Consider the following 25,094-nt stretch of genomic DNA (forward strand, 5'->3'; position numbering starts at 1 on the left):
TTGTTGAACTAAAAATGTGTGCTTTCTTATGATATATATTTTGTCAATATCTATTTACCATATACAGCACCTTAAAAGTCCCGGGGTTCTCGCTTAACCTCTTTTCCCCTGTCTTTATATTTGTTCACTGATAAGCTGCACTGGTGACACCACACTGATGAGTGCTGCACTGGTGACACCAGCACTGATGGGCACTGCTAAGCTGCACTGGTGACACCAGCACTGTTGGGCATTGCTAAGCTGCACTGGTGACAACGGCACTGGTGGGAACTGCTAAGCTGTACTGGTGACACCACCCTGATGGGCACTGAAAAGCTGCACTGTGACACTGCTCTGATAAGCTGCACTAGCTACACCAGCACTGGTGGGCACTGCTATGCTGCACTGGTGACACCGCACTGATGGGCAGTGAAAAGCTGCACTGCTGACACTGCACTGATTTGCTGCACTGGTGACAACGGCACTGATAAGCTGCACTGGTGACACTGCACTGATGAGCACTAATAAGCTGCATTAGTGACACCGCACTAATGGGCACTGCTAAGATGCACTGGTGACACCGGCACTGTTGGGCACTGCTAAGCTGCACTGGTGACAACGGCACTGGTGGGAACTGCTAAGCTGTACTGGTGACACCGCACTGAAAAGCTGCACTGGCGATACCACACTGATGAGCACTGATAAGCTGCACTGAGGAGACCGCACTGATGGGCACTGATAAGCTGCACTGGTGGGCACTGAAAAGCTGCACTGATAAGGCTACACATATGGGCACTGATCAGGCTGCACTGATAAGCAGCCAAATATCTGTAGAAGAGGTTTCCACCATCTCTGCAAAGTTTGCAGTCATTTTTTATATCTTAATTTCAGTGTGATGTGTATTATACGTGACGTTACATATCACAAAGATTGGTATTGTGGTGATATTGAAGCTTACTGAGGATTGCCAAACATTACAGGGTTCCACCATTATTGTGTTATTGATTAGTAAGTTAGCTCTGCACTTTTTTGTTTTATTCTCATGGCGACATTTACCTTTGTCATGCGCAGATGTAAAGCAGAATGGCCTGGTGCAGCTATAGATGTGCTCATATACACTATACAAGCATTAATTACTATTAGAAAGATCTCAAAGCTGCATGAGGAGGAATATTTATAATACTGGATTACAGCAGAGTACAGTGTGTATAACATAGAATTATGGGATGTGTATACAGTTCAGTAATGATTACATAGGGAAAATAGGATTTTTGTACTCACTGTAAAATCCTTTTCTCTGAAGTTCACTGACCACTGACTGGCACAGCTCCATTAATCTTGACCGTAGGGTTATTACGCCACCTTCAGGAGAGGACTAGTAAGAACATGTGATACATGTGAAAAAAAACAGAACTCTGCCCAGGTCCCACTGGTAATAACCCCTCAGCCTGCTTCCTGCAGCTCAGTACGTCAACAAGCAGTATAAACGTAAAATAATAGGAGGGGAGGGTGTGCTGTGTCAGTTAGTGAACTTCAGAGAAAAGGATTTTACGGTGAGTACAAAAATCGTATTTTCTCTATCGTTCACTGACTGACACAGCTCCATTAATCTTGACCGTAAGGACGTCCCCAAGCAGTGTAATAACGAGGGGTGGGAACAACATAAAAACGTCACCCACAACCAGAAGTGCTCCCTAACAGGGGAGTCAAGAATGCAACAGTGCATTATACTCAAAAGGAACTATTTTTAAAACAGAGTAAAGAGTGCAGAATTGTAACATTACACGGCCGCCTGCAAAACTTTGCGGCCAAAGCAGGTATAAGACGATGTGCTCACATCCACTTTGTAGAATTTGGTAAAAGTGTGAATGGACAACCAGGTCGCCACCTTACCCACTTGAGCGATTGACGCTTGATGTCGGAAAGCCCAAGAGGTTCCAATAGCCCTGGTGGAATGGCCCGTGACAGGAAAGGGGGGCACCTGCCCCTTCAAGGTGTAGGCCTGTACCACAATCTGTCTGATCCACGTAGAAGTGGTGGCCGACGAGACTGCCATACTTTTTTTCGGACCAGCTACTGAAACAAACAGAGAGTCTGACTTCCAAAAGGGAGCCGTGGCAGACAAATACACCCTTAGGTGTCCGTTTATGAAGTAGTGATCAGCGGTGATCCGATCACAGCCCCAAAACAGTTTATGAACCAGAGATAATCGGGGGAGAAGTGTTTGAACTTGTTCTCCCGCGGATTATCTTCGCACATGGAGAATCCTCATAGACTGACACAGTAACGGCCAGTTTATGAAGCTGTGATCTCAGCGCTTCACTGGCAATCTGTGTCAGAATTCAATCTCCCCGATTCACCAACTCAGAGGTGGAGAAACGGGGAGTGAAGAGAGAATCTGGGGGGATCTGAGGGGCTGAGGGGGAAAGAGGAAGATAATTAACTTCCTTATGCCTCGTTCAGACCCCCCAACACTGTAACCATGTCCCCCTGTCATATGTATGTATATACATATATATATTATACATGTATATATAATGTGTGTGGGTGTATATATTATGTAGGGGGACTCTTTATTTTACTAACATTAATTACACCGTGTGTCAGTGGATTGAGAGGTGATAAATTATCACTGCTTAATAAACTGACATCTCTGTGTATTGGTGAATCTCTAGTACTGTAATCTCGTAAAGTCTCACGAGATTGCAGTATTAGGGGCAGTTCTCCAGTGTTAGAAGCGTTTGTAGATCGCTTCACTCCTCCAAGGGTGAAGCGATCTACTCCGCTTCATAAACTGGCACACAAAGGAGAAAGATCTCCTCTGTGAATGCTGGAGAATGAAGCAGTGAATAAATTTCACTGCTTCATAAAAGGACACCTTAGAGCCCAGGCCACGTCCAGAGAATGAAGAGCCACCTTATCCTTATGGATAACCAGATAGGGCGACTTGCAAGACAAGGCCGTCAATTCCGAAACACTCCTGGCAGATCTAATGGCCACTAGGAAGACCACTTTCTGAGAAAGAGTCAACAAGGGAATTTCCCTGATGTTCTCAAACAGCGGTTTCTTAAGCGCCGATAGCACCAGGTTCAGATCCCACAGGGGTAAAGGTGGATGCACCGAGGAACTACATGCCAAACCCCTTGAATAAAAGTGCTCACTAGAGAATGAGACGCCAAGGGTCATTGGAAAAAAACAGCCAAGGCTGATATTTGTCCCTTAATGGTGCTTAAAGCCAATTTCTGGTCTACTCCTCGCTATAGAAACAGCAGGATCCTGGAAATGGAATAGATGCGCGGACGCCACCCTTTCTCCTCACACATGGAGATCTAGGCCTTCCAGGTACGATGGTATATCTTCCGAGAAGAAGATTTTCATACCCTCAACGTTCACAGAGTCCGACAGGCCCCTGTTCCTTAGCACCTGGCTCTCAACAGCCATGTTGTTAAAACCAGCGATGGTAAAGCAGGATGGAGAATCAGACCTTGACGCAGAAGGTCCTCTTGTAACGGTAGTTGCCAGGGAGTGTCCACAACTAGGTGTCCTAGGTCAGCGTACCAGGGGCGCCGAGGCCAATCTGGGGCAATCAGTATTACTGGAATCTCCTCAGCCTTCACTCTGCGGCGCAGACGTAGTAGCAGTTTTAGCGGAGGAAAGGCGTAGATCAATCGGCACTGACCCCATGGAGCCACCAGCATGTCTGATGCGTCTGCCCAAGGATCTCTTGTCCTGGATATGAACTTTGGCACCTTCCGATTGAGTCAGGAGGCCAGTAGATCCATGTCTGGTGTGCCCCACTGCAGAAAAATAAGCCTTAACACCTCCGGATGCAATGCCCATTCTCCTGGGTCCAGCATCTGGCAACTTAGGTAGTCCGCTTGCCAGTTTTCTACTCCCGTGATATAAATGGCCGACAAGGCTGGTTTATGTTGCTCTGCCCACTGAAGATATACTTTATTTTATTTATTGTTATGTGAATACTATTAGACCCTGCCTACTGAAGGATGTGAGCGATCTCCCATGCTGCAGCCGAGCTCCTTGTTCCTCATTGATGGTTGACATATGCCACAGCCGGGGCGTTGTCTGACTGGATAGTGATCGGATGCCCTCGTAGTCTCATCGACCATGTGGAGAGGGATAGCCTGATCACTCGAAGCTCGAGCACATTGATCGGCAACTTGGATTCCTCCCCCGACCAGAGGCCCTGGGTCCAATGTACTCCCAGTACTCCACCCCAGCCAGTCAGGCTGGCATCCGTTGTGATCTGATCAACCTCAGCCACCAGAGCAGGGAGTCCCTGACTGACTGGCTCACCCAAATATGCCGATCCAGGGATAACGGAGATTTGTCCCATTTTGTCAATATCTCCTTCTGCATGACTCTAGTGTGAAACTGGGTGTACGGTACCACCTCAAAAGGAGGCCACCATAAGGCTGCGGACTCGCATATAGAAGCGCAGCGACGACCACCTGCGGTTCATCAATAGTTTTACTGTGGCTCTGAGAGTCTGCAGTTTGTCTGAAGGGAGAAAAACTCTCGCTTCCATGGAGTCCAGCAATAAGCCTAGGTATTCCAAGCACTGAGTCGGTATGAGCACCGAGTTTTTTTAGGTTCAACAGCCACCCAAAATCCTGCAGGGTTTGCATGGTGATCGCCACATCCTCCTTTAATTCTGAGATGGAAGCTGCTCTCAGGAGGAGATAGTCTAGGCAACCTACGATTGTGATCACTGATGCCAAGCTAAAGGGGAGAGCCACAGACTGGTAGTGCACTTCCCCAACTGCAAATTGCAGAAACCTCTGATGAGTGGTTATTACCAGAGGGACTGCCCCCTGGGTCAGAACTGTAAAGTTCTGTTTTTTTCTCACATGTATAACGTGTTCTGCCTAGTCCTCTCCTGTAGGTGGCGTAATAACCCTACGGTCAAGATTAATGGAGCTGTGTCAGTCAGTGAACGATAGAGAAATATGTTTATCTCCTGCTGTGGCTGGAGGGGGAGAGCACAGGCATGCTTTACAGTTATAAGAATTTACCCACACTGTGTTATGCTCAGCTGTGTTGCTGCAGAATGAGGGGTGTAATTTATGTTGAAGTGGGCTTTGTTCACATTTAGTGTACCACATTCACTGCAATATCCAAAGCATGATGGGAAACTTAGTTTAATGACAGTGTAAAGAGAGGGGACAGGATATGATGCAATCCCTGCTCTAACACTTCCTCCTTGTCAGAAAACAGGCTGCATTTTTTGAACTGCAGAGCTGACTTCTTGAAAATTCAATTCAACGGTTCTCTTGATTGGTAAGGAATTTCACGAATGTAAGAACTATTTAGTGTTTTGTGTGGGGGGTGGGGTGTACTATTTGGGAATTTTTTGCCGATCCCGGAGTTCTGCTTTAATACTTTAACAAACATATAGCTCTATTTGTTTTCCCGTAAGATTTTCTGTTTAGACCATGAGACTAATTGCTATGAAATTTATAATTTTGTCTCATATGTATGTGTCTTTTTGATATATCATACATTTGATCATATTATCTGATACTGTGAAGAATCATTCAGAATGGTATGTGTGGTCACCATTAGGCTACAAATATACTTTTCTTTAGTTAGAAATTTATTAAAATTAACTTTTGCATCAGATATAAACTGTTTCTCTGGGAACCAGGTCAAGGTTTGCATTTTGCACCTTAATTTTCCTGGACACTTTATGTGTGGCAAACTTGCAGCTGCTATAAAAAAAAAAAAGCTCAGAATTTATATCCTACAATAAGGCTAGTACATATACAACTGCTGACATGAAATGTATTTAAATGATTACCGGTATATGCTTCTATGTATGTGAACTGTAATAAAATAATAAAACAAGAGGCAGCTTGTCACTTACTGATCTTTCGCCAGAAACAAATTCTGTGGCAAACTCTCCATGTAATAATAGACATGTGCCTTCATGTCAAACAGCTTGTTTTTAAAGCGCACAGGCAGAGTAACATTAATAACAGTGTCCCCTGATATGACAGGCTCTGCGGTAGTTGCACCCTGGGCCACTGATATGGCAGTACAGCCAGCCCTACTGTACTGGGTCCAGGCCCCATCAATTCAAAAGGGGGTCATAGGCCCCTGCTGAGCAGGAGGGCATTTTAGACTCCAGATACCTCCATAAAGAGTACCCTGTTTACATTCCTTGTGACAGCAGGGCTGATCAAGCAGGAATGTACCAACAGGGCATTTGAACAGAACTTGATTGGTAGATCGGCTGCTGTTCAACCACAGTGGCCACACATAAATTGAAATTTGATCCATGTATGGCCAGCTTGTAAGAAGGTTAAAATAACCAGTTAGGCGCTGTTTCAGTCAGGAGGGTAGGAGTTAATGCCTTTCTCGATTCTTTGGTTTTTGGCGGGTTCTTCTCTGGGTCTGGCTCACTGGTCCTGTGTGATATAAAAGGGACAGTGGTCCAGTACACAAAGAGTTTGGGAATTCACCTGTGAAGAGCCCCCAAGACAGGGAAAGATGGCAAATTACACCCATGAGGAGTAGAACGCTGTCACTTATCACCATTGGGATGAACAGTCATCTGAACCTGGAGTTTCCCCCAAAGACCCCAGCACTAGAGAATGCCTCTGAAGGACTTACATCTGTATAAGAATGGCTTTGAAGGACTTATGAATGCTGGACTTGACCTTTGCAGGTATGCCTGGGCAACACACACCTGTAGTTAGGGGTAGGGATGTAGGAAAAATCCTGTTCTTGTATCCTTGTATGTTGGACTTTGAGATTTAAATTTTGAACTTTTTCTTAAGTAAAGTATTAAAACGTTGTCCTTGCCCGGTCTGAAGCTGCTGAAAGGGGTCTATTGCAAGTAACTGGCACACATAGATCACTGAGTGGGTCTTTACACATTGGGGAGGATATTGGTGTGAAGAGGAGTAGTGTGAGGACACAGCTGTTTACCTGGGGTAACAGAAGTTTACCAAACAGCCTGTCGGTAGCCTGTACCTGTTATAGGTGGAGTGACCTCTAGCAGCAAGGGAGACGTTGTCGGTACTTTCACCAGAGGTCTGTCTTACAGAGCAACAGGAGCGGATTTGCGCTGCAGAGGTTTCTACCCTTTACAGAGTTATACAGGTTCAAGAGTTAGGTGCACATGCAGAGTGCACAGCGAAGCCCATTGCACTACTGGAGAATAGTAGTGGAAAATGCTGGACAGGTGACTGCGGACAAGGCTCAGCATGGCCCTCCTAAAAGTGAGCCCGCAGCAAAAGACAAAAAAAGAATAGGCGCAGGGCGGGCATGACGGGGTTAACAGTGGAAGAATGGAAAGCAGGAGGAGGGGCTTAGGTGCCGAGGGGGACGGGCTGGGGCAGAGCTAATTTATACTCCCGGTGCATCATGGGAGTTTAACAGAAGGTCAGGGGAAAAAGTTGGACAGCATGGCGTCGGTGGAGCTGCTCATGGCGCGGCTGAGGGAACAGGCAGCGGAACGGGGGGATGACTGGTTACAGGACACCTTGGAGGGTTTATTGCGGATACCTGCAGCGGAGCTCGGCGGTGAGGCGAGGAGCGGCACTAGGACACGCCGCTCGCGGCCGCCCGAACGTTTTTCTCCGGCTCGTGAGGGGGGGGCAGGGCGGGTGGCGGGCGGCGGTTCCACGGTGCGGGCAACAGCGCCCCCGGCCAAGCGGCAAGCAGCGGACTTCAACGGCTCCCCTGTCACTGATCCCAGGATGGCTGGGGTGGCCACGCGGGGGAGGCGAGCTTCGGAGGCAATGGCGGCCGTGCACAGAAGGAGGGGTGAGTCGCAGAGCGCGGGCCCCGCCCCCCGGACGGATTCCAGAGCCATGGTGGAGGGTGTCAGCAGGAAGAGAGCTGGGGTCCCTGGGCTTGCTGCTGCAGCGGCAGGGGATGCTCCACGGATGGCCAGAGGACGGATGGGACCAGCAGAGACCAGTGCGGAGGCAGCCAGGTCCGTGGCTTCATGCGCCAGATCTGGCAAGGCTGTCCACAAGTCGGTGGGGGAACACGCAGCGCGCAGGAGAAGTCGCACGACCGCGGCTGCAGCGGCATCCGGGTCCGAGTTACCTGGAGGGCTGTCGTCTTCGGAGGAAGAGGAGTGTGAGCTGCGGGACGAGGATGACTCGGCGGGGGTGGACGAGCCAGCCCCCGCTTCCAGGAGGAGATCGGTGCTGGAGAACAGACATTCGGCTGATGGGGCGTCACCTGTGCAGCCTGGTAAGTCCCCTATACATGTCTCTGTTGCGTGTGATTCGGGTGCTCCAGGGGGTGGGGGACGTGTGTGTGGGGCGGCTGGGGGTGCTGGTACAGCGGGGTCTGGGGGTGACTCTGCGGGTTTGCTGGGGTTTTTGGCAGGGATTAAGGATCTGGTAACAAGGTTTGAGCAGGGTGCGAGGGCTGTGGCTGGGCCGGTGGCTGCTTGGGTTCCGGAGTCCGTGGGGGCGGTTGGGACAGGCGCTGCGGTGGCCCCGCCGGTTGTGGAACCTTTGCCTGATGGGAGCGCAGCAACTGGGGTGGTAGGGGCGGCGACGTCGCCCCCGGTGGGAGAGAAGGTTGCGAGTGCGGCCGACAAACCCAGTCGGCAGGACATTACGAGGTTGGCGGACGCGGCCAGTTGTGAGGTCTACGTTTGTTTTGAGGGGCCGTTAGGGGCTCATCTGAAACAGGAGGTGCGGGAGAAGTTGTGGAAGGGTGAGTATGTGGAGATATTCTCCCTTCTGCCGCTAGAGAAGTTCAACCTGGATAGGGTGAAGCCGGACGACTCCAAGAAGGAGGATGAAGAAAAGCGTAGGTATAGGTTGATACCGCGAACGTTTTCCAATTGGCTACAGGCGTTCGCTATCATGGCGAGCGTCATAGGCGAAAAGCACCCCGAGCATTGTTCGGCGCTTTTCTGTTATCAGGATGCCATAGGGGAGGCCTACCGGGTCTATGGTGGAACGGCTTGGCTTCGTTATGACGAGCAGTTCAGGCAGCGGCGAGCCGTTCGACCGGCGCTTCGGTGGGACCACAAGGACATCAGCTTGTGGATGCGATTGATGACGACGGCGAGGGCCCCGGGGCAGTTTTTTCAGGGGGGGGCCGGCGGACCTTCGTCCCCAGGACAGTCGGCCGGAAATAAAAAAGGGGTGTGTTGGCAATACAATTCAGGGGTGTGTAAGTTTGGGAGCGGCTGCAGGTTCAAACATGAGTGTTCCGGATGCGGCGGATCACACCCGGCGTCCAGATGCTTTAAACAAGGAAAAGGCCGTCCTGGAGAGGCTCACAACAAGAGGGAGGACCCCGGTGATGGTGGAAAGGATGCGGCCATTTCTCGGTAGGTATCCCGATAGGGCGGCGGCTCGGATTTTGGAATTGGGTTTTGCGCAAGGTTTTCGGATTCCATGTTCACTGGCGGTAGTTCCCCCGTTGGCACCCAATCTAAAGTCGGCGCTGCAACATCCGGAAGTGGTTTCTGAGAAACTGCGGAAGGAAGTTGCCTTGGGTAGGATGAGTGGCCCCTTTTCAACCCCTCCTTGGCCAGATTTGGTGGTGTCTCCGCTAGGTGTTGTGCCCAAGAAAGAACCTAATAAGTTTAGGCTCATACATCACCTATCCTTTCCTAAGGGCGGGTCGGTTAACGATGCGATCGACCAGGAGGCGTGCTCGGTGTCATATACGTCGTTTGATGCGGCGGTGCGCTGGGTGCGGAAGTACGGAAAGGGGGCGCTGATGGCCAAGGCGGATGTGGAATCGGCCTTTCGGTTATTGCCGGTTCATCCGGACAGTTTCCGTTTGTTGGGGTGTCATTGGGCTGACGGTTTCTACGTGGACCAATGCTTGCCGATGGGTTGTTCGATTTCGTGCGCGTTGTTCGAACAATTCAGTTCCTTCGTGGAATGGGTGGTACGGGATGTGTCCGGGGTGAATTCAATCATTCACTACCTAGACGATTTTTTGTGTGTAGGGCCGACGGGTTCTAAGCTATGCGCGATTTTGTTGGCAACACTACAACATGTGGCGGGCAGGTTTGGCATTCCGCTGGCACCGGACAAGACGGAGGGACCTCGCTCGGTCATCACGTTCTTGGGCATTGTCCTTGATTCCGAGGCCATGGAATGCCGGTTGCCGGAAGGTAAGCTGGTGGACTTGCGAAGGGAGATCGCTGGGCTGTTGGGTGCGAAAAAAGTTTAGTTGCGGGTTTTGCAGTCAGTGCTGGGCAAGCTCAATTTTGCTTGCCGTATTCTGCCGATGGGGCGAGTTTTTAGCCGTCGGTTGGCGGCTAGTACTGCGGGTGTTCGGTCTCCTACGCATTTTGTGCGTTTGGTGCGGTCGCACAAGGAAGACTTGAAGGTGTGGAATACCTTCCTAGAGTCTTTCAATGGTAGAGCAATGTGGATGTCAGGTCCGGTCAGCAATTTTGACCTGGAGCTTTTCACAGATGCTGCAGGTGCTTCGGGTTTTGGTGCCTTTTTTCAGGGACGCTGGAGTGCTGGCCCGTGGCCTCCGTCTTGGGTATCTGCGGGATACACCAAGAATTTGGTTTTATTGGAACTGTTCCCGGTGGTTCTGACGGTGGAGCTGTGGGGTGCAATGTTTAGGGACCTGAAGGTACGTTTTCACGTAGACAACATGGGGGTGGTGCAGGTTCTCAACAAGAACTCGGCATCGTCACCGCCGGTTGTGCGGTTGTTGCGACATTTGGTGTTGCGTTGTCTCCAAATGAATATTTTCCTTCATGCAGTGCACCTCCCGGGCGTGGAGAATGTGGTGGCGGATGCCCTTTCCCGGTTCCAGTGGGAGAGATTTCGGGAGTTGGCGCCAGCTGCAGATCTGCATGGCGCGACGTGTCCCGCAGGGTTGTGGGAGATAGCTGTGGGTGAGTCTCTGGGGGAGAGTTGATCGGTTTTAGGGTTGGTGGCCGCAGGTGTGCTAACGGGGGAATATTTCCCCTTCCTTGGTGGTATGTGGGAGTGACGAAGGTATGTCGTAAATCATAATGCAAAAAAAAAAAAAAGGGGAACAAATAAAACCTACAAAACTAAACTACAAAATATGAAGGGGATGTGATAAGGGAGAATTTGGGGGGTGGTTTTTGTTTTTCTCGTTCTGAGCTTTGTTTTCGGTTGGTGTTTGTTTTCGGGCGTTGGAGGCGATAGTTGGGAGTTTCGTTCTCTGCTACCGGGTGCTGTTTGGGTGGGTGTATGGAAAACTTTTGGGTTGGGTTTAAGTTGTCCGGGTCGGCGGGGTGGTCTCGGGGAGTTTGGTGGATGGTTGCGGTGCGGGTACACACCGCAGGGGGCGGAATTATGCAAACACTAAACAAATGAATAAATAAATGAAAGAACGTAAAAAAAAAAATATATATATATATATATATATATATATATATATATATATATAATGAAAATAAAAATGCAAATAAAAAGTAAAAAAAAAAAAAAACAAAAAAAAAAAAACACTCATTGGTGGACAACTGTAAGGGGATTGTCCTTACTTAATGGTTGCATGGGTCTGCACTGGGTATGGTTGGTGTGTTTTTGTGTTTGGGGATAGTGAGGGGTTTAAGGATAGCGGGTTTGGGAGTTGGAGTGGTTTGTAATGCATGGTTTCTCTGTTTTTCCTCTATTTTCAGATTCAGCGAAGGGTTTGGTCTGGATAATGGGCCATTCCTATGTTTGCTGGGGGGCACGGAGGGGTGATGCCAGAAGGGGGGGCAGACAGCTGGGATTTACACGGCGGGAGGTCTGCGTCAAATGGTTCGGCTTCCTGGTATGTTATGGGGGAGGTTGGTTTCGGAGGTTCACCGTTTCGCGCTCAGGGATAGGCCCCCAGATGTTTTAGTCATTCATGCCGGGGGTAATGACCTGGGGTCGCGATCCATGATTGACCTTACTAAGGACATTAAAGAGGATGTGGGGCGGTTGATGACCGATTTTCCTGCAACGGTCATTGTCTGGTCGGACATGGTGGCCCGCACGACATGGCGGTTTGCCAGGTCCGTGGAAGGAGTTAATAGAGCAAGGAAGAAGGTGAACAGAGCGGTGAGCAACTTTATGGTTAGGAACGGTGGTCTGGCCATCCGCCATTTGGAGCTTGAGTTTGAGACCTGGAGGTACCTACGAGCTGATGGAGTACACCTGAATGATGTGGGCATTGACCTATGGACTCTGGGCCTGCAGGAGGGCATAGAAAGAGCGCTCCGGGTATGGCGGGGCATTCGGGAATAAGTAGGTTACTCCCTCATGCTGTGGCGGGTGTTGGTCTGTGCAGGGGAAGGAGATATGGAAAAAGAAAAGTTCAGGAACTATCGCTGGATGGCTCCTGATGGTGGTTTCCGGACAACTAAGGTTAGACGGAAAGTGTTATGGGGCACTGCGGACAGTGTTTGTCTCTGAGCCTGCTTGTCGGCTTGAGGCCTAATATTACACTTGGAGAGGGACCGCAGTGCCAGTTGGTTATTGGTTATTTGTTTTTGAGGTTTACAAAAAAGTGCCTGCACAGACCAATGCCAGATAGTATTTATAACAGAAGTTTTTATATTCATACAGAATTTTATTGGATATTATTTGTTATTGGTTATTTAAATAAAGTAGGCCGCTACGGCCTTTGTTACTCCAACTCGGTGTGGTCTCAAGTTAATGGGTAAAAAAGAGGGGTAAGTTGGGGGTTGGAATGATTCATATCTGGTATACAACAGTCATGCAGATTACAGAGAAGGTATACAGTATATTGTCATGGGGAACCGAGAATTAACTAGAGAACAGTTGCAGTGCAAGTGTACATGGTGTATGTTCATCTGTAATAGTAGAGGCCTGCCTAGGGTTGACTATTCCCCCAGGGCAGCCTCAGCATTGCCCCAGGGAATTGATGATCTCAGATGCTGAAAAAGGCAGGTAAACTACTGAAGTCACAGTAGTTAGTTGGCAGATGAAGCTGAAAGTTAATTCCTGACAACTTCTGTCCATAGCTCTGGACCATAGTAGAGTACTGATTATACCTAACGCTCTCCTGCCCTTTATTTAGAATGGCAGTAGGGTGGTCAACTAGAGGATGCTATAAACATTTTGCCATGTGGCCTCGTCTTTAGTAGTTATGTCCCTGCTCCTGAGCACAGGAGATATACACATCCTGCACTGTACACTTACCAGGCTACGTGTGGGGGACTCTGATACGCTGCTGTATGTCGAACGGTCCAGATGTGCTAATGATGTTCCATATCGCAATGTCTCATATACAGGATCAACCTTACTTCTGGGGCCAGCTAAAGAGAAAGATGATAAGGCAGATCTTTACAAAAATAAGTTCTTTACATAAACAAATATGCTCTTATCTAGAAAAGTAATAAACCTGGGTGAAGAGGGAAAAACAACAAAAACCAAGTGTAAAAGCCAGTGTCAAGATATTATTTGGCAGCAGAGCATATATACCCTCCAGGACAACAATATAAGGCCTCATGCACACTGGACGTGAGCCCTGGTTCACAGTGGTGTGATTTGACATGTTAGATCACGTCAGTTCAGCTGAACTCGCACCATTTCATTCCTACACTATGTGATAATTTGCGCCAGATTCAGTTCTGTTCGCTTTTTTTCTGCACTAAAAATGCATGCAGTGTTTTCCATGTATTCCAATGGCTCTAGTTCACACCAGTGCAGTCAGTTTCCGGTGCTGCATTTTTTATGCACAGAACTGTACTGGAACCTAGCAAATTGTATCAAAAACACACTGGAACTGCGTGTATTTTGAATTGTAAGCAAAAACTGATCTAGAAGGTATGTGTGCATTTTTGTGGTGTGAAGAGCCAGTTCACACCACATGCAGACCAGTGCGTTTTTTTTCTGCATTAAAAACGCATAGAAAACAGGTTATATGGTTTCCAATGGCATAGTTCACACCAGTGCAGTCAGTTCCAGGGCTTTTCAGTTCCAGGAAAAAAGTAGAACGTGCTGCATTTTTCCTGCACTGGAACGCAGTAAAATGCATCAATAATGCACTGAAATGCACTGGAACGCATAAAAATTGCACCAAAAAAGTACTGGAAAGCATCAAAAACAGGTTTAAAACCTGCATGCAGAACAGATCTGGAGTGCATTTTTGTGTTTTGAACCGGCCCTCTGTGTTTCGTTTTCAGGCAGAAAGTTGCACGCGCGATTTTTATTGCTTTTTTTGCAGCAATTTTGTACAGGTCGAAGGGTCACCAATGTAAAAAGCCGAAAAATGCCTGTAATCTACCTAAAAAGAAACTCATGTACGTATTCAAGCTTCAGGAGTTTTGCTACAGATGACAAAACGCTCAAATTTGAACAGATGCCATTAAAATGAATAAGATTTTGCTTGTTGGGTGTTTTTCAGGCGTTTTTTCGGGCTTCTTATGAGCTGAAAATGCTCAGGCGTGAATGCAGCCTCAAATAAAATTATAAAAAAACGCCAGTAACTTTGCAGTACGTTTTTCAATGTTTTTGCAATAGCGTTTTTAACACTTTTCCACGTTAACATTTAAAAAAATATATATATTATTTTATTTTTCAATGGATCAAAAATGTTAACAAACACTTGTGAGACACGTTTTTGAGAAGTATATCAGCGTTTTTTGACATTAAATCGTTTTTAGAGCTGAAAAACTCCACTTAGGCCTCTTTCACATGGCCGATCCGTTTAGGTCTGCCTGTCAGTTTTTCAGGCGGACCTGAAAGGATGCTCCATAGAGGTCTATGGAGTGTCGGATGTCAGCGGTAACATGTTCACTGACATCCGACCCGCTCCGATCCGAAAAAGTGTGACGGAGGAAAAACCTACTTTTCCATCCGTCATTGGATCGGATCGGGTGACGACAGACAGTGCGGTCTGTTGTCATCCGATCTCCCATAAGGGAGAGTGGCCCTCTGATAAGTCCATCCCTGCACAGAGTGCAGAGACGGACCTGTCATCTTCCTGCTCAGCGGGGATCAACGGAGCGATCCCCGCTGAGCAAGCGGATATCCACGGGGCAAATCATCACTGATCCGCCCCGTGTGAAAGTGCCCTTAGGCTGGATTCACACCTATGCATTTTTAGTGCTTTTTGCATTTTGCAGATTTCCATAGGAAACCATGTTAAATGAACTGTAGTGCAAATCTGTAAAATGCAAAAAGGACTAAAACTTCATAGGTGTGAATCCAGCCTTAGAACCCACTAGTTATTTATTTTTATTTTTTTACAGCCAAAAAACTGAAAATTGTATCATACTTACTGTAATTTTCCTTTCCTGGTGCCTATCCATGGCAGCATACCTGTGATACGTTCTGCCCCAGACTCCTCCCCTCAGGATAGTGAATAAATTATAAAAGTGACAACCATACCCGCCCACCCTCCCCCCAATAGCATTCTCCCATTATATTGAATACCAAGGGGAGGGCATGTATGCTGCCATGGATAGGCACCAGGAAAGGGAAAAAACGGTAAGTATGATACAATTTTCCGTTTTCCTGGTGCCTCCATGGCAGCATACCTGTGATAAAATAAATTGCTAACAACTGAGTGGGTAATGCGCATAAAGAAAAATGTATTAAAGGAAACGAGAGAGCTGACTCAATTGCCTTTCTTCCAAACTCCACTGAAGTGAATGCCCCTGGATCAATCCTGTAATGGTGCATGAACGTGTTTGGGGATGACCAAGTGGCACTTTGCAAATAGTCTCTAGAGAGACATTAGCTCTTGCCGCCCAAGATGAAGAGACTGCCCTCACTGAGTGGGATCCATCCCTCTAGCCCTATACGCTTTTTGGATTATCTTACAAATCCAGGAGGCGATCGTTCTTGATGCGGCTTCCTTCCCTCTGTTCCTGCCCCAAGGAAGTATGAACAATTTGTTTGATGCTCTAAAGGGGGCTGTAGCCTGCAGATAGCATCTTAGAACTCTGGAAATGTCCAATTCTTATAACAAAAGAAAAAAGAAAAAAGAATTGCGCTAGGTGCGTAATAAAAATATAAAAAAATTACTATTAAAAGAAAAAAAAGGTGAAGGATATCCTGCAGCTAAGCACTATAACCCTGATATAGGGCACAAGAGATGTAGATAAAAATAAGAGTGCAGCGCTGGATAAAAATCAATCTTACAAGTGTATATAATAAGTGTGATAAAAATATATACAATGGATCTACAATGTATCATTAGGGCACACATAATCAAATATAAAGACCATCTAATAAACAGTAGTCCATATATATTCAAGTGCAGAAACCATCCAATGGAAATTCCTGACATTGCTATAATTGCCGTTTTAGCAAAATACGTGCTTAGAACAAAATTGCGACAATGAAAAGTTCATAAGTGAAGGTATCCAAACGAAAATAATTTCCAGTGCAAGACCATAGGTCTGTGTTTTCCACCACTAGTGCTGCCCGTCACCTTTCAATAAACAATGGAGGCTTACCAGAAAGCCTGCGACCGCCCTTACTCAGGGGGGTCAAATCAGGCTTAGTAGAGGAATCACCAGGAACACTGTTAGGGTCCGTTCACACAGGGGCAACTCCGATCCGACTTCAGGTCGCCCCTAGTCGCCTCAGGTCGGACAACATTTAAAAATCAATGTAAGTGAATGAGAGCCGTCTTAATGCACACTACTGAAGTCGCTCCGACTTCAGAAAAGGTTCCTGTACTACTTGAATCCGACTTGTAGGCGACCGGTACCCATTGATTTCAATTCGGATCTCCGTTTATACGGAGGCGACTCTGACAGAATTATCAGCTCTCAAGAGTGCACTCCACGCCAAATTATGAAAAAAATTTGGCGTGGGTTCCCCCTCCGAGAGCATACCAGGCCCTTAGGTCTGGTATGGATTCCAAGGGGAACTCCCTACGCCGAAAAAACGGCGTGGGGGTCCCCCCCAGATTCATACCAGACCCTTATCACATGGCTTTATGTCACATGGGTTGGTCACATGGGTTGATGTCACATGGGGACTATGACACCGTAAGGGGGCGGGGTCACCATGTGACACCAACCCATGTGACATAAAGCCATGTGACACCGCCCCTTGTCCCTATATAAGTGGCCGCGCAGCGCGGCCCTGGCATTCCGGCCGGAGAGATCGTTGAGGCAACATCTCCTGGAGAAGAAGAAGAAGAAGAACGGAAGGCGACGGCGGCGACGGCGGCGACGGCGGCGACAGAAGACCGGGCCACCGCCTGTAAAAGAGCTATAAGAAGGCGCGGTGGCCCGGCAGAAGAACCGAAGAGGGGGACAAGACCCCCGAAGTCGGGAGAAGAGGCCGGCGGCGAGGAAGAAAGCCGGACTCCTCCGCTAGCAAAAGAGCTACAAGAAGATAGCGGAGGAGTCCGGCGAGAAGACGGAAGACCCCCGGAGCTGTGCAATAAAATATTTTAACCCTGTGTTGTGTTTTTTTTGGTACTTTTATTTTACAGGTAAATGGGTAGGGGTACATTTTACCCCATACTCATTCACATAGGGTGGGGGGCCAGTATCCGGGGGCCCCCTTATTAAAGGGGGCTCCCGGATTCCGATAAGCCCCCCGCCCGCAGACCCCGACAACCAACGGCCAGGGTTGTCGGGAAGAGGCCCTTGTCCTCATCAACATGGGGACAAGGTGCTTTGGGGTGGGGGGCCGCGCGGCCCCCCCTTCCCCAAGGCACCCCCCCATGTTGAGGGCACGCGGCCTGGTACGGCTCAGGAGGGGGGGCGCACGCTCGTCCCCACCCCCTTTCCTGGCCGGCCGGGTAGCGTGCTCGGATAAGGGTTTGGTATGAATCTGGGGGGGACCCCCACGCCGTTTTTTCGGCGTAGGGAGTTCCCCTTGGAATCCATACCAGACCTAAGGGCCTGGTATGCTCTCGGAGGGGGAACCCATGCCAAATTTTTTTCATAATTTGGCGTGGAGTTCCCTCTTGAGAGCTCATTCTCTGATTGGCCGCGGCAAAAGTCGCCTGGCCTGGGGCGACTTCAAGTCGTGTTGTAAGTCGTGTTCACGTCTTGTCCAAGTTGCGTCCAAGTTGCCTCCAAAAGTCGTGTTGAAAGTCGTGTTGCCCCTGTGTGAACGGACCCTTAGAATCTATGGAACTTCCCTCCCAGGTGGCCGGCTGACATCAGTGATAAGCACCTTCCATAGCAGACTTGCAGGAAGCAAACGCTGTGCACCAATGAATAAATACTTCCACAGTGCTCAATGAATTTGCCAAAAGAGATGGAAAAAAGGAAATCCAATAGTGCAGAGATTCTTTTTCTGATTTATTTAAGTTTAAAAAAAATCTAATACATAAAAACCTTCCTCGCAAGGATAAGCGTAAAAGGCTCTGCTAGTATCGATAAAACTGAATCGCGCATGCGCAACACACTAGACAGGTTTTTAAAGTGGTTACAGACCACTTTGACCTACAGGTAAGCCTAGATTAAGATTAAGGCTTACCTGTAGGTCCAAGAAATATCTCCTTAACCTACACGGTTAAGGAGATGTTTTACAAAATATAAGATCCTTTAACTCCTCCATAAAGGGGAAAAAGGAAAGTTTTTTTTTTCTTCAGGAATGGAAAAAAGATTTGGATTTGGACTTAGACGGCTCCTCTGTCTCCTCCCAGCCGATTGCTTATTTAACCACTGAAACAAATGGTTGAACTAAACAAAAACTGAACCCTGAGGGATCAGATTCAACCATAGACTCATCCTTATCGCCTCTGGTTGGAAGAAGAGGCCCTGATGTGGCCACTGCTGGACCCGCGGTGGACGGGCCTGAACGGACTGAATCTGAAGCTTGATCCTGCCCATTAGCCGTGACCTGTTGAGAAGGAGACGAGTCCATTAACTCTGCTAACAAGTCCTTGTCGACTTTTAAAAAAATGACTACCCCTTTAAAACGGCCAGAGAATACTTACCAAGCACAGCCCAACTGAGGCCACAGGAGCACTCAGGGAGAAGAACCTGCTGGAGATAAGCCTCAGAATGACTAAACCCTACCTGACCATAAATAGGGCAAGGGTAGGCGGGACACACAGGTCCCTCCTCTCCAGAGCCGCCCCCAATGCCCCCGTCCTAATTGAGGGAAAGCCATATGGCCTTACCCACAAGCAAGATGGCGCAGAGAGCCCAGCTCCTTACGCATGCATCGAGCGGCCGGGAACGTCGGTTGGAGCCCGACCGCCAATCAGAGATCTCGGCGAACCCCATAGTACCTGGCAAGGAGAGGGGACAGGTGTACAGGCAAAAAAAAAAGGGGGGGAAAAAAACAGATAAAACACTACGCTCAATAGCCTTGAATATAGGAAAGCCAAGAGAAAAATGCAGGACTACCGTTCCAAGACTGGAAACTGCCGCTGCCCCAAAAGACCCTCAGAAGGGGCTCCCCTCTTATCAGAGGTTTTAGCAGCCCAAGGAAGGAGAGCGCATCTGGGAGAGGCCTGAACCCAGATGGAAGCTGCACATGGCAGAGGTAAAGACACGCAACAACACTATCCATCAGGTATGAGGGAAAAAAGGAGAAAGCTATAGGTATTATGGTTGTCACTTTTATAATTTATTCACTATAATGAGAGGAGGAGTCTGGAGCGGAACTTATCACATGTATGCAGCCATGGAGGCACCAGGAAACAGTTGCTAACAGCCTATGTGTGTATGGACACATAGGATAACATGATGTGGAGTTTGACTGTAGAAAAAGACATCTGAAGCCAAAAACAGCAACTGTTAAAACATCCAAAAACCTCCAGTGTGCATGAGGCCTTAAACTTTCAGACAGTTTTTTCAACACATGTACAACTGGGGAAAAAGTTAATTGCTATAGCATTAGGTATGGCAAATAACTAGCAGAAAAAAAAATCAAAATCCTGATTGGTGTGCCATTGCATCCAAGAATTTAAATTTCAAGTGAATAAAGTGGACAGGAGTGACTCGCACACATTAATGTAAGGCAAATTGCATTTTAACCCATTTACCAGTACATAAATGCCCTCCTTGCAACCAGCACAGTTCACTCACTGTAAATTTTGTAAATTAAATGTAGCGCCACCCCCATGAGGGCCGCTGGAAGATGACTGACCTTGCAAGCCTCCCAACATGTCTGGCACCCTGGGTTCAGACATATTCGGACAAGTGATAATGCAATTACAAAGACACCAGACTGTAGCAAAGTAAACAAGTATTTTACTTAAGATTTTTGAAGCAGATAAGAACAAGAATAACTTAGGAAGATATCTTTCAGTGTTAAACTCTTGCTTTGGTAAATATGCCAAGGGTATGCAATACAAAGAAAATCACAATACGTTAAATAGTAGTAACAAGTTGGTCCTGAAAGAACCTATGACACCAGGCATAAAATGGGAAGAGAATTACCTTTTATGTCAGATAGCTCCCTTCAAATCCTAATGTCATGGCCCAGCAAACTTTGAGGCACAATTATAAAACAAGTTACAAGAAATGCAATACTTAATCTCTGAGTGGAGTACCCCTAAACGTGTGCAGATCTGGTGCACAGAGTCCTTTAAGTGGGGGGAGAAGAGTGGGGGAGTCCTTGTGATGTAGATGTTCAGTGTCTTCAGCTAGCTCAACAAGGGCCCAGAAGGATTGCTGTGCAATGGCAACCAGTAACAGAAAATAGCATGTGCAACATGTTTCTTTTTTGAGGCTTTAATGTAAAGAGATGGTATAAAGGTGTCTGCATGCAGTGTCTTTGTAGGGTGTGCACCTGCCTGCTCACAAATCTTGATGATACCAAGGCTCAAGGGAATAGGTTACTTAGTAGGTGAAGTTGAAAAAAGACAAATCAAGTCCAACCTATGTGTGTGATTATATGTCAGTATTACATTGTATATCCCTGTATGTTGCAGTCTTTCAAGTGTTTATCTAATAGTTTTTTAAACTATCGATAATCCCCACTGAGACCACCGCCTGCGGAAGGGAATTACACACCCTTGCCACGCTTACAGTAAAGAACTCTCTACGTAGTTTAAGGTTAAACCTTTTATCTTCTCATTTTAATGAGTGGCCACGTGTCTTGTTAAAGGGGTTGTAAAGGTAAATGTTTTTTCACCATAATGCATTCTATGCATTAAGGTGAAAAAACATCTGACAGTGCCTGTGCCCCCAGCCCCCTCCCGTTTTACTTACCTCACCCCTCGAAAGTCCCGCGCTCGTCCTCGACTTCCTCTTCACCACTCAGCCTGGCCGCTGATTGGCTGCAGTGGATGGATGGAAAGCAGCGCAGCCATTGGCTCGCACTGCTGTCAATCACATCCACTGACGCGGAGCCCCGGGGGGCGGGGCCGTGTGATACAGCGAGCGGCTATAGCCACCGGCTGTATCACGGGAGCGCGCCCGCAGATGCTTCTCACCACGCGAGGGAGCTCACATGAACGTGAGAAGCAACCGCGGGAGGAAGCAGAGACAGCCGCCGAGGGACCACAGAAGAGCAGGTTCGGGGCCACTCTGTGCAAAACGAGCTGCACAGTGGAGGTAAGTATAACATGCTTCTTATTTAAAAAAAAAAAAAATGTTTTTACTTTACAATCCCTTTAAACTACTTTCCGTGAAAATGTTTTATCTCTATAGTGGGGTCACCAGTACAGTATTTATAAATTGAAATCATATGCCCTCTCAAGCATCTCTTCTCCATAGAGAATAAATTCAGTGCGCGCAGCCTTTCCTCATAACTAATATCCTCCAGACCCTTTATTGGCTTAGTTGCCCTTCTTTGTACTCGTTCCATTTCCAGTACATCCTTCCTGAGGACTGGTGCCCAGAACTGGACAGCATACTCCAGGTGCAGCCAGACCAGAGTTTTGTAGAGCGCGAGAATTATCGTTTTATCCAGGGGTCAAGTCCTGGGGAAAAAAGTGTGGGAACTCCCACACAAGATCCGCTCCCCCACCAAAAAAAAAAAAATAGGACATTGGAGCACATCAGGGCATAGGGAACCTCAGGGCATGGGGCACATCAGGCCACATGGCACATCAGGGCACAGGGCACATCGGAGCACATTATGGCACATCAGGGCACATTATTGGGCACATCAGGGCACATTATGGGGCAAACAGCACATCAGGGCACATAGCATGTAAGGGCACGGGGCACATAAGGGCAAGGGGCACATCAGGCCACATGGCACATCAGGGCACAGGGCACATGAGGGCACATGGCACATAGCACATCATGGCATGGGACACATCAGGGCTTGGGGCACATCAGGGCACATTGTGGCACATTATGGGGCACATTCGGGCACATCATGGCACATTATGGGGCACATAGCACATTGGGGCATGGGGCACATTAGGGCACATCAGGGCACGGGGCACATGGCACATTGGGGCACATTATGGCACATCATGGGGCACATCAGGGCACATTATGGGACACATAGCACAACAGGGCACATAGCCCTTAAGGGCAGGGGGAACATAAGGGCATGAGGCATGGGGCACATCAGGCCACATGGCACATCAGGGCACAGGGCACATCAGAGCACATTATGGCACATCAGGGCACATTATTGGGCACATCAGGGCACATTATGGGGCACATAGCACATCAGGGCACATAGCACGTAAGGGCACGGGGCACATAAGGGCAAGGGGCACATCAGGCCACATGGCACATAAGGGCACAGGGCACATAGCACATCATGGCATGGGACACATCAGGGCTCGGGGCACATCAGGGCACATTGTGGCACATTATGGGGCACATTCGGGCACATAGCACATCATGGCACATTATGGGGCACATAGCACATTGGGGCATGGGGCACATTAGGGCACATGGCACGGGGCACATGGCACATTGGGGCACATTATGGCACATCAGGGCACATCATGGGGCACAGCACATCAGGGCACATAGCACATAAGGGCACGGGGCACATCAGGGCATGGGGCACATCAGGGCACGGGGCACCTCAGGGCACGGGGCACATCAGGGATTGGGGGAAAAGTGGCACATCGGGGCACATCAGGGCACATTATGGGGCACATAGCACATAAGGGCACGGGGCATATAAGGGCATGGGGCACATCAGGGCACGGGGCACCTCAGGGCATGGATTTATCCGGCCCATCACCCTGAGGGGGAGACGGGACCATACTTGCGTTTTGGACTTTAGGGTAGCAAAGAGTGGTTCAAAATTAAGATTGTGGTAATCTGGGAGGGATCTTGAAATTTGCACACCAAGGTATTTGATGGAGCTCGCTCTGGTCAGTGGGAGTGCCGCCTGGTCAGCAGTGAGGGGCCCTAGGTCCAAGGGAAGAATTTGGGACTTAGACCAATTAATCCGAAGCCCAGAAAAGGCGCCAAAGGCCGTGATAGTTTGTAGGGCTGCCTGCAGCGAGAGGCCAGCATCGGCCAGGTAGAGGAGCATGTCGTCCGCATACAGGCTGATCACCTCGTGCAACTGGCCGCATCCCAGACCTCTGATGTCTGGGTGGTTCCTGAGGGTAATGGCCAAAGGCTCCACAGCCAGTGCATACAGAAGTGGTGAGATAGGGCAGCCCTGACACGTGCCCCAGGAAAGTGGGAAGGGAGGGGAGATCTGACCGTTCACCTGGATACATGCTGTGGGTGCTTGGTATAATAGCTGAAGCCACTTAACAAATTTGGGCCCTATCCTGAACCTACGGAGACACTCCCACAGGTACCGCCATTCCACAGAATCAAATGCCTTGGCTGCATCAAGGCTAACCTCTGGATCCGATGTCTGCGTGTTGAGCCTGGAGGTTCATGTGGAGTCTTCTAAGGTTAAAGGCAGTTTTCCTATGTGGCATGAACCCGGTCTGGTTGGGGTGTATCAGGGAATGAATAAGTTTGTTCAGGCGCAGGGCGAGAACTTTAGCCAATATCTTAACGTCTAGCTGGAGCAGGGAAATGGGTCTGTACGATTCAGGTAATTTCGGGACTTTGTTGGGTTTGGGTATGAGAACTATGAGGGCTTCACCCATGGACTTGGGGAGTAAGCCGGTATCGAATATATGCGAGTACAGTTGGGTCAATTTAGGGATCAGCATCTCACCGAAGTGGGTGTAGAACTCCAGAGGCAGACCATCGGATCCAGGTGTTTTGGATGTGGGAAGATGAGCCAGGGCCTCCGTAACGCAGTCGATAGTGATTGGCGCTTCGAGTTGGGCTACTTGTAGGGGAGTAAGGGTGGGGAAGGGAACGTCCTTGAGGAACGCTGTAAGGGCATCTTGGGTATAGTGTGCGGTGGAAGAGTACAGGTCAGAGTAAAAGGACCAGAACTCGTCAACCACTAGGCCGGGGTCAGTGATCTCAGTTCCAGATGCGGATTTTAGGGACACCACTACGGGGGCCTGTGGTCTAGATGGGCCATATAGGCTAGTATCTTACCCGCTCGCGCCGTGCTCAAACAGGAGTTGCTTGGTGAAAAAAATACCATTTGGCCTTCTCATGATGGAGCTGGTCAGTGAGTCTGGTCTGCAGCCGCAATATGGAGGCATTGGTTTCTGACGGATCGCTCTGGAAGGCCTGTTCAAGGACACACAGCCGCTCCTCCGCCTGCCTAAGCAGACACTTAGAGGACACCCTGTGTGTAGATATGCGCGTGATTAGGATCATGTGGGCGTGAATCTTGAAGGCCTCCCACACCGAGCTGTGCAAGGCAGAGCCCGTGTTTTTATGAAAAAAATGCTCCTATTCAAGTTGAACAGAGTCCAACCCAGATAGGACAGTGAGCCAAAAAGGGTTAAGCCTCCAGATGCAGGGCCCAGGGGGAGCCGGCAGCCGTAGCTTAATCCAGTAGGGGGAGTGATCAGAAAGTACCATGGCCTCGAATCCTACGTCAAGAAGATGGGGGAAAAGAGGGGGGGCGACAGGAAGATAAAGTCCATACAGGACATGGCAGAGCGCGAGGGTGTGAAGCATGAAAAACGGATTAGTGTGGTGTGTCTGTATCTCCACGTGTCCTTGAGGGCAAATTCCATTGTAAATTTCCCGAATTGGCTAATGCTTGGTTAGGGGGAGGGCTGGGCATTCGGGCTCAGTCTGTCAAGTGTGGGGGCTATAACCATGTTGAAATCCCCTGCCCAGATGGCTGGCACCGACGGGTATTGGGCCATAAAAGCAATACCCTGCTGCAGTGTGGTAAAAGCAAAAGGTGGGGGAACATAGAAGGCCAGGATAAGGAGCTCCA

The 25,094-nt window shown here is 48.6% G+C and overlaps 1 protein-coding gene across 1 annotated transcript in view; it reads right to left on the minus strand.

The window, feature by feature from the left end:
* The window catches only part of STAC2 (SH3 and cysteine rich domain 2), a 1,207,844-nt gene that overhangs the window by 506,076 nt on the left and 676,674 nt on the right, over nt 1-25,094 (minus strand). Inside the window, exon 5 of the mRNA XM_077459468.1 lies at nt 13,119-13,234. Within this exon, the coding sequence (XP_077315594.1) occupies nt 13,119-13,234 (116 nt within the window). The remainder of the gene's footprint in view (nt 1-13,118; nt 13,235-25,094) is intronic.

This window comes from Lithobates pipiens, unplaced genomic scaffold (genome assembly GCF_037356315.1).
Source record: "Lithobates pipiens isolate NorthernLeopardFrog02 unplaced genomic scaffold, aLitPip1_a1.2 Scaffold_28, whole genome shotgun sequence".
Taxonomy (NCBI): Eukaryota; Metazoa; Chordata; class Amphibia; order Anura; family Ranidae; genus Lithobates; species Lithobates pipiens.